Source organism: Panicum virgatum, chromosome 9N (assembly GCF_016808335.1).
Source record: "Panicum virgatum strain AP13 chromosome 9N, P.virgatum_v5, whole genome shotgun sequence".
Classification (NCBI taxonomy): domain Eukaryota; kingdom Viridiplantae; phylum Streptophyta; class Magnoliopsida; order Poales; family Poaceae; genus Panicum; species Panicum virgatum.
Window position 1 is genome coordinate 57394734 of NC_053153.1, and position 10412 is coordinate 57405145.

Here is a 10412-nt window from a genome sequence, read left to right on the forward strand (position 1 = left end):
CCACCCTTCGCCGGCGCGCTTGTCTTCACGAGGAAGATAATGCCGGGCGAACCCACTTGCAGCGAGCCCTTGACCTCTTCTACGACAGCCTCACACGTGGTCGTGCCGTGTGAGGAATAGAATTCCCGAAACTAACCTGGGCCACCTGGTTTTTTTTGGAATCAGAGCATTCTTTGTTCGCTTAGCTATGGCTGGTGGCTAGCGCTGATTTGGTGTGAGAGAAAAATACTACTAGTTGGTTGGATGACAAGTCAAATGAAGAGAGTGATATCCACGCAAGAAATGACACTTCAAAAAAGAAAAAAAAACACTGAATCTGAATGGGTTACGGTCCATTGATTTGCAGATGAATGGTCGTACACGAACACGAGGCGAAGATCCACCAGCCGCCCCCATCATTTTTCCTCTTTAAAAACAAGTTTTAAAATAAACAGATGTACAGCTGTATCCAGATGAGAATATACAGCAAAAAAAAAACTCTAAACCCCAGCGCCGGCTGCAATCTCACCCACCGCCGACGGCGAGATCTCCAGGATGGCCTTAGCCGGGCGGCGGGACGGCCCCCTCATGCTACGGGGCGGCGGCGGCGGGAAACCCCTGTCGCATGGGTCTCGGATCGCGGTGGCGGTCGCTGTCGGCATCGCGCTCGGCTGCGTCTGCGCCTTCCTCTACCCCGACGGCCTCTTCCGCCCGTCTGCCTCTGCCCTCCAATGGTCGCGCCACGTACTGCTCTTTCACTCTTTCTTTCTCGTTTCTTCCGGCATCTGGTTAGAAATGGAGATCTCAGTGGTTACTGTGCTCGTGGTGGGTTGATAAGTGATTGGGAATCACTTCAGCGTTCTATCTCGGACCAACTAGGAACGATGTCAAGGCTCTATTTCTAAGAGCATGCAATAAATAGATCCATGGAAGTCCTCTAGATTAGCCTTAGCCAAAATAGTATTGAGTCTACGCTTTTTGGAGGATGGTTTCGATGAGAGATTAAACAAGTAGTTTCTTATTGGTGTATCTAGCTGGGTGCATGGAGTTTGAGTTCTGGCATCACTGCATCAGATAAGAATTTGTTGCGGCCTAGTGGGAATGGTTCTGTTCTCAATTTTTTTTTGTTTCATATTTATAGTGCCATTTGATAGGAGTATTTACAAACCTGGATGCAGGTCGATGATTCTGATAGCTACATGTGCCCAGATCGCATTGCGATTTGAGATTCACAGGAATTGTGTCCATGGTTGACAACCTTTATCATGTTTAGCTACATGGAGATCACTTGACCTACCTATTCCTCATTGGCACAGTACCAAAATTATTGCAGCACTCTTGATTCCATCCTTGCTAAAGCTCCTCCAGTCCATCCCCAGATATTGCATAAACTATAAAGTATACCTCTGCAAAACTAACTATAAGAATATTTGATAACCAGGCATGCAGCTCCATCCCCAGAAGACACTAAATCTTCTGAGCGCTGGAGCATTGTAGCTGTTAGAATAGGGAAGGTTGACTTTCTATGTTGAGGCTGCATCGGCAAAGCCATGGCAGGGCATAGTGACATAATTGTTTTGAAATGAGTCTTTTAATTTTAAGTTCCCAGAGCTAATGGTTTCACCTGCAACTTTTTTTTTTAACTAGGGTGAGGTATGGGACGCAGGAAGGTCGGCCAAGCAATCAACTTTGGTCATGACATTCCCCATTTACATGTTTTCAATCCTGTTCATGTTGTGCACATCAGGACTCAAGGTCCAGCTTGGATGGCATTAAGAGCTAGTTCAGATTGGACTCAAGTTGAGCTCAGTTTAGACTTTAGAGTCCTAAACTCCCACTATGAGCCAAGTCTGGTATTATTTTGTATGCTAAATAGAAAAGATAGCAAACAATGTTTATGCAATTTAAGAATTTTGTTTATCTGTTGTTCTAAAAAAGAACAACACTTAATTCACGCAGGGCCATTTGAGCACCATCCCTGCACTGTTAATTGTTTCTTGGCCACACATGTGGCCCAGATGAATCTCCCATCTCCTGCTCTAATGCATTTATATTTTGAATTAATTGGCCGTTTAATCTGCTCTTTTAATGTATGGTTATTATCAATCATTGTTCGGTAGCAACAATGTTTTGCTATACATGCATTGTTGATTTCTAAAGATAATAAATATTTCTGCTACAAAACAGGACTCTTTTACTGACGAAAATAAGTGAATGTACACATTTCATATAATAGCTATTATGTAACTTATAAGTGGCTTCTTCTAGTCTGTGACTTGTAAAGCAATAACTGACATTCTAGATGGGTCTGTTCAGTCTAAAATATTGTTTAACCGAAAATCAAACTAGACTTTAAGAAGCTACAGAGATGACCAGAACAACTTCTTCCTGGTGATACTGTTTCTGAATTATGACTTAACCCCGTAGTTGTTTCTCTTGCTAAGTTATTTTGCTTTGTCTGTGTTGTTACGGTAGTAACATAGCTACACAATTAACTGCTGTGCACACTTGCATCATCATTAATACCTTTGTTTTCTTCTTTGTGTTTTGTACCTTTAGTTTTTATTTGTATTTGTTTATATGTATCATCCTCAAGAGTATTTAAATTCTAATATTAATACGATGTGAATTCTGCTCATTCATTAGGTTGACTCAACTGCTTGCGAATCATCAGGGCGAGTTACCAACCTTGAGTCCCAGTTGGCATCATTGGAGAGAAAGAATGCTGAACTGAGGAGGCAGATTAATGAATTATCCATGAAACTTCAATTGGCTGGACAAGGAAAAGATGAGACCTTGTACAAGGCTGGTCCTTTTGGAACTGTCAAGGCTTTGAGAACAAATCCAACAGTAATGCCTGATGAATCTGTTAATTCCAGGCTGGCCAAGATACTGGGAGAGGTTGCTGTCAAGAAAGAACTTATTGTTGCATTGGCAAATTCTAACGTTAGGGAGATGCTTGAAGTTTGGTTTACCAATATCAAACGAGTTGGTGTTCCAAACTTCCTAGTTGTGGCATTGGATGACAATATAGAAAGCTTCTGCAAATCTAACGGTGTTCTGGTCTACCGGCGTGATCCTGATGAAGGTATCGACAACATTGCAAAAACGGGTGGGAACCATGCCGTTTCTGGACTAAAGTTTCGTGTTTTAAGGGAGTTCTTGCAGCTTGGATATAGTATTCTCCTCTCTGACATTGATATTATTTTCCTGAGGAACCCATTCGATCACCTTTACAGAGATTCTGATGTAGAGTCCATGAGTGATGGCCACAACAACATGACAGCTTATGGCTTCAACGATGTGTTTGATGAGCCATCTATGGGCTGGGCCAGATATGCACACACAATGCGGATCTGGGTTTACAACTCCGGCTTTTTCTATATAAGACCAACAATTCCTTCGATTGAACTTCTGGATCGAGTAGCTGACCGCCTTTCTCATGAGAAGGCATGGGACCAAGCAGTCTTCAACGAGGAACTGTTCTTCCCATCTCATCCAGGTTATGAAGGCCTTTATGCGTCCAGAAGAACCATGGATATTTATCTATTCATGAACAGCAAAGTTCTCTTCAAGACTGTGAGGAAAGACGCTCAGCTCAAGAAGCTAAAGCCAGTGATTGTGCATTTGAACTACCATCCAGACAAGTTAGACCGGATGAAAGCTGTTATTGAATTCTATGTGAATGGAAAGCAAGATGCGCTGCAACGTTTCCCTGACGGATCTGAATGAGGAAATTGCAGATTTTTCTGGTACAGAAATATACACTCGTCATATCCTTGTGGTTGTGTGGTCGTCATATCAAAGCGTGAATGTTTGATGATCTGAGTGCCATATGGATCCGTTGAGCTTGAGCTATTTGGACGTCACTTTAGTCTCTACTAACCTCAACAGTTCTGTAGCAAACATGGAGTAGCTTAGATGTCTGATCACATTTTTCTTTTTAATCTGAGTTGTTGACATTGGAATTTCGAAGCCGTGGTGGTTGCCATGTACTCAGGCTACCAGCGACATGCTTTGATGCTGGTGTTTCCTTGTATCGTGGTTTGCTCGAGAGTTTGAGAACCAATTACAGTTTTGATGATACGAATTCGATATTTATCCGCAGTTGAAACAGTGCTGTGGACAGGGTTTGAGCACCGGATTTCCTTGTTCTCCCAAGATTTGAACCTTCAAAGCTGCCGCAAGTGATGTGATCTTGGTTTGTTCTTTTCTGCCGCGTCGCTTGACCCAAGAGGCAACGTGGGGAACATGGATATCCCCATTCCCAAGCATATGCCCGTCCGTCCGAGTCCGACCAAACCCAGTCTTCGGCCTGACGCCTACTGCAGCCTCCCGCTTCTTGCGCTGGTTTTGCCTGTCCGCATCGTGCCAGCTGCCAACCTGATATGCATGCAAACCATTAAAGGTAAATTACTTCTATGGTCCTAAAACAAATAGCAGTCCCTTTTATGGTCTTGAAAATTTCACACTCCTTTCAATAACCCTGTTTATCCCTCCTTGCCCTACCGTTACACTTGTTAGACCCATTCCGTTAGAGTTCCCGGTGGCACGTGAGAAATAAAATTTTTGGACCAAAGTACCCCTGCGAATAGACTCCCTACCCCCGAACCGAAGCCAACCCCGTGCTCCCATGCCCCCATCGCCACCCAGATCCCTAAGCCCAGCGGCGGTTGCGACCGCCAACCTCGCATGGATCCAGCGCCCCCATCCCATGTGCGGAGGACACATCTGGGCGGCGGTGATCCCGGGAACCGTCCGTGGGAGGCGGCGGCCCTGGCACGCGTGGGCGCCGGTGGAGGGGGGGTCTATTCCCCGCATATGCGAGGAGGGAGGAACGCGTCGCAGAAGGTCTCCGCCGCCGCTCCCTCCATCTCCGGCAGACTGTGCTGCCTCCGCGCGCTGCCCTCCACCGCCGCCGAGACGCCTCCTCCGCCGCCGAAGCCGTCTCCGCCCTCCACCACCGCCGGAGCCACCTCCGCCCTCCACTGCCTGGAGCTGCCTCCTCCCTCCGCCGCCGCCTCCTCTTCGCCACGCCATCGACAGCCCTCCGCCGCCGCCGGAGCCGCCTCCGCCCGCGTCCGCCACCTCTTCGCCGCCGCTGCGTCCGCCGCCTCCGCCGAAATCCGGCCATCAGAGCTCGTCAGAGCTCGCCGCCGTAGTGTGCGACGTGTGCGATTTTAATTGCGCGCGCGATATATAGACATCCCCCCGGTGGAGGCCTCCGCAGCGGCCCTTGCGGCAGCGGACTCAGTGCGCATAGGGGTGCGGCGGTGTACAAAGGTTGTACCGACTACAGAGAAGACAAAGAAAAAAGGACAACACAAATATCCTATTTGTATGGTTTATGTGCATCTTTGGCAAAACTGCAAGAGGGCTACCCAGAGAACATTGTAGCTATGCTCACTTTGACCTAGAGGACATTGCAGTTATGCTGGCTGTGAGGTAATAAACTATGGTTTGTTTGAGAAAATTGCAAAAATAGAACTCCAATCGTTGCACTTCGCATATTTGCCATTCCAAACATTGTCAGACCTGGGACAGCGGGACTGCTTATAGGCATAGAATGTTCTAGAGTAAGGGATAGCTTATGGATGTACCTTACCTCTTTTGTAACTACCCGAATAGGCGTAGAACTAGCTGCAGTACAAAGGAAACTACCCGATTGTGTTGTAGGGGGATTCCAACTTTACTCGGCTATGACTTTCCATGTAACCCTGTCCCCCCGGATATATAAGGGCGGGCAGAGATCCCCTCAAAACACATCAACACATAAGGCAATACAAACCACCACACAAGACGTAGGGTATTACGCAACTCGCGGCCCGAACCTATCTAAATCTTTGTGTTCCTTGCACCATCGAGTTCCAAAGCAGTCGATCCCTACCTACAAACCTTACTGCTAAAGGTATCCCTGAGCAGGCTTGGCGGTAAACACCGACAGCTGGTGCACCAAGTAGGGGATTCTGCGAGTTCATTGGCGAATTCGATGGCCGGATCAAGCGACGCCAACAACGTGCCCGAGGGCACAACCCTTATTTTCGGTTCTTGGGCATGCAGGTCTAACGGATTGGGCGGCTTCTCCAGCCACCTTGTCACGCCCAACTCGCCTAAACCGAAAATCACACTCCAACCCGCCGACATCTGCGAAACTGCAGATCTCGACGGGAAAAGAGCTCTACTCGAGCTCGATTCGGACAACACAGAAAACATGTCAACTCCAACTCAAACCATCGGGTCAGTCGAGTTCGACACAAACTCTGACTCCGAAAAACGTCACTTTTCAAAAAACCCTCAGAAAATACGTGACTAATCTCAAGTCAATCAAACGCCCCAAGATCAACAACTCAGAACTACTCGATGGGGTAGATCGAGTCTCACGATCAATAAAGGGATGCATCAAACTTGCAGAATCAGCTCTCAGCTCATCCAAGTCTCAGCAGAACCCAGAAGTATTGAACCAACTACAGGAACGGGCGGGCGACATACTCTCAGGGATCGATCGAGTAGATTCCAAGTTCGCCGACTGCATTAATATAGCTGAAGGTACTCTGCAGAATACGAAGCAGAAATCGGGAGGAGGAATCTGCGGGGGATCTGGAAAGACAAACCCCCCGCTTGTTCGGATGGGACCGTCTTCCTCCAGGATACCTCAGAACCCTTCACCGAAACCTGGTCACGTTCGGACTCCTGAATCAGCCGAGTCCTCGTTTGATCAAGATTTTGATCAATTCATAAACAGCCTCGACAACTTTAAACCATTCGATGATCTCGAAGACTGGTCAGACAACGTCGACTTGTTCATGGATGCTATGGCCAATCCACCCCAGCATGCTAACACCCTTTGGAAACTGGCCAAACTTAAAAAGGGAAAAGCCAAAGCTCCAGAATAATCCAGCAAGTCGATTTTCGATAAACCCTGGATCAAGAAGCCTGAAGGGCTAACTCCCACTCAATCATGGCTGCATTGGATGAATGAGAACGACCTCCACGTAGAGATGGGCATCCCGCTTCTTGCTCACCCAAAGCACACATATTCAAAAATTGGCGGCCTAACCGATTCCGATTCCGAGTACTCTTCCAACTCGGAGGATGAGCTGGATGACCTAATCCAGTACAACAAACAAGTCGAGTCCAACTCGACTAGGAATTCCATGTCCGATCAGGACTCCCTCCCAAACTTGATCATATATGCAACGCCGCAAGGACGGACAGTGCGCCTGAAGGAGACACAAGATCCTAAAGCCTCCGGCTCTCAGCCAACAGATCTACCCTTCCAGCAGAGCACTCCACTAGACCCGTCCTCAAGCAAGCAAAACCAAGAGATTCAAGACCTTTGCTGTGAAATCCTCATGGTTCGCATCTCCGAGGTCCAGGAACCTAAGGATGACTCCACAGAGCGTCTCAATCTCGATGACTACAATTCTGATGATTTCGACGAGTATCTTTTCGATAATATGGAAACTACTCCTCCCTCGATCACAGAAGCCCAAGCTACTACTAAGCAAGATCATCCTGCACCTCCTCCAGCAGTGACGGTGACTGTGCAATTGGAATAGCAGCACCCAACAGAAGATCTTTACGAGCGTCGCCGCCTGCTTAACCAGAAGAGGGCTTTTAGGCGTCAGCACCTCGCCAACAGCCAGCAGGAACAGCAATGTGACAACTATGACTTCTCCAACTGCGACCTCCGCAACGTGATCAACGTTGGTCATGATGCACGCAACGTTATCATCTCAAGAAGAAAGGAGCGCGAGGAAATAGAGGCTTACAACCCTTCTTCCAACTACCGCATCCCAGCAAAGGCTTCAGCAGCCTTCAAGAAGCACAAGCCGGCAAATACCCGTTCCCAGGGTAAACCATGCACCCCACATCATGGATAAACATCTCAGGGCGGAGACAGGATCAACAAGACACTCCTACGCAAGTGCTTCATGCACCCTAAGAGCTCTCATATGATCCTCGAGAGCAACTCACTCCGCAAGGCCCTTGGGGCATAAATTCTAAAGGAGACCTTACCAATAATCTAGTCGACTGCTGTATCGACTAAGTTTATCCCCCGAACAATTTTATTCAGTTATGTAAACCATTGCTTGCGTCTACGAGCAAGGGGTAGGTCTTAAAGAGTCAGAGTCTGTCATTTTACAATTCCTGTAATCTCGAAAAATTTCCAATAAAAGTTGATTCCTTCATAAATTGACTACTTGGCTCTCGCTTATCTAGCCAATACCCCATTATAAACACCACTCTGAAAGCCATGCTCAGAACTAGAGCAGCAATCGAGTAGTTTTTTTGGTTTACTTCAAGTATTCTTACAAAATTTTCGTCTTAGGTAACCCGACGGGGTTCATCCTAACAGACATGTCCTAAGAATTACTCGTCCTCGGTTGAGGACACCTTACTCGCCTCGCTCGAGTAAGTGTTTGGATACTCTTTTGACATTTTCGTCTTGGATAACCCGACGGGGTTCATACCTAATAGACTTGTCCTAAAAGTTACTCCAGTCCTAGGTTAGGACACCCTACTCGCTTGCTCGAGTAGGTTTTGGATATCCTTTCGACATTTTTGTCTTGGACAACCCGACGGGGTTCATACCTAACAGACTTGTCCTAAGGATTACTCCAGTTCTTGGTTTAAGGACACCCTACTCGCTGGCTCGAGTAGGTTTCGGATACTCTTTCGACATTTTCGTCTTGGATAACCCGACGGGGTTCATACTTAACAGACTTGTCCTAAGAGTTACTCCAGTCCCGGGTTAGAACACCCTACTCGCTTGCTCGAGTAGGTTATGGATATCCTTTCGATATTTTCGTCTTGGATAACCCGACGGGGTTCATACCTAACAGACTTGTCCTAAGGATTACTCCAGTCCTTGGTTTAAGGACACCCTAGTCGCTGGCTCGAGTAGGTTTTGGGATATTTTTTCGGCATTTTCATCTTGGGTAACTTGACGAGATTCATCCTAATAGACCTGTCATTAAAACTACTCCAGTCCGTGGGTAGGACACCTTACTCGCCTCGCTTGAGTAAGTTTTGGATATTTCTAAAATATTTACGTCTTGGTTAACTCGACGGAGTTCATCCTAACAGTTCTATTTCAGAAATCAATCCAGTCCTGATATAGGACATGCTACTCGCTGGATCGAGTAGTTTGGGGATACTTTCATAAAAAGTTGTATACTACCTGGGTGACCAATCGAGGTCTATCATAACTGGTCAACTGTGAAAACTCCCCAAGGAGCAGAAATAAGTTCTTGATACTCTAAAATAGGTCGACACGAGTCTCCTACTTGCTCAGATTACTAAGGGAGTTCCAACTACGAGATTTTTTGCCTCGAGTACTTGACATACAAAAACTGTTTTGTTTTCCCTTAGTGATCTGAGTAGTTGTCGAGAGCCTCCTGTTCACCTATCCATCAAAGAACATCATAAGCTCCTAATTTTCCAAATAAAGAGTTTTCCCTTGTTGGAAAATATAAGTCCATACGAACACCGCTCTAACAAAACATTTCTTTCCACAAAGAAATTCGGACTAAGCTACGGCTTACGATAATCTTTTAGTGCTTTTCCCACTTGGTTAATCCTGCGGGATTCAATCCTAACCGGTTAGCACTAGAGTTCTGATCCAGAACCATACAACTCGATCCTATTCGAGAATACTTTTCCTTCTAAGGCACCTACGGATACAACTCTTCGTATCCACTATCACGATTGAGTAGGCGCGATGCTGCCAAAACTCACGGCCTTCGAGTACATTTTCTCGACACAACAAAGGATTGTACAATCCTACCATAAAACAAGTACTTTATATTACACAAATATTAAACATTTGTTCCAAAGTACTTATGGCCCCCACGCCAAAACAAATTATAAGCAAAGTTCAAGGGGAGTCGGGCTTGTTCAGGGGCTCAACTATTTGGTCGGCCACTACGGAGGTCTCTTGGAGATACTGATTGAATTTTTCATCAGTACAATCTGCCTTCGCGCCCTTCCCAAGTGCATCAAGAGGAGTCTGTGGCCAGTAGGACTTCACCAACCCGAGTACATGTCCCACGTACTGTTGGGTGGTTGTGGAGACGTACCTTTCAAAACTTTTGGGTACTTTATGAAGCCTCCCTGCCAAAGTGAGCGGTTCATCTTCATTCCCTTCCGGGATCTCCACAATCTCTGCCACTTCTTGAGTGGCATCCCTCACTTGCCTCAGCTCTACGAGCTCTTGTTGCATCGAGTCTCGAGACTCTGACAGGTCCTTGAGTTGTTGAAGCATTGTCACCGCTTCCCGGTCAGAGTCTTCCTTGATCTTCTTGAGTTTCTCAATTTCATCTGCGTTTCGGTACATAGGAATCTTTAGATCCAGTACCAAGCTTTCCTCAATCTTTAATGATTTAGAGTAAGTTGTGTACTCGATTCAAAGAAAACCTTATAAACACCAG

At 46.4% G+C, this 10412-nt stretch overlaps 1 protein-coding gene across 3 annotated transcripts; it reads left to right on the top strand.

Annotated features, from left to right (window-relative positions):
- Positions 1-443: 443 nt before the first annotated feature.
- Positions 444-4118, top strand: LOC120689604 (arabinosyltransferase RRA3-like). Of its 3 annotated transcripts, none has more exons than XM_039971924.1 (3): positions 448-723; positions 1627-1632; positions 2626-4118. In XM_039971924.1, the coding sequence occupies exons 1-3, from the start codon at positions 535-537 to the stop codon at positions 3709-3711; spliced, it is 1281 nt and encodes a 426-aa protein (XP_039827858.1). In that variant the 5' UTR covers positions 448-534; the 3' UTR covers positions 3712-4118. The 3 variants fall into 3 exon arrangements, with proteins under 3 accessions (XP_039827860.1, XP_039827858.1, XP_039827857.1); XM_039971923.1 differs by having other exon boundaries at positions 583-723; positions 1627-1832; XM_039971926.1 differs by lacking the exon at positions 1627-1632 and having other exon boundaries at positions 444-723.
- Positions 4119-10412: the final 6294 nt, after the last annotated feature.

Bases quoted from the DNA above. Each gene is read 5' to 3' on its own strand.
- LOC120689604 (XM_039971923.1), top strand. From the start codon at position 1,635: ATGGGACGCAGGAAGGTCGGCCAAGCAATCAACTTTGGTCATGACATT. The intron at 1,833-2,625 runs GTATTATTTTGT...CTCATTCATTAG, and splicing joins CCCACTATGAGCCAAGTCTG to GTTGACTCAACTGCTTGCGA.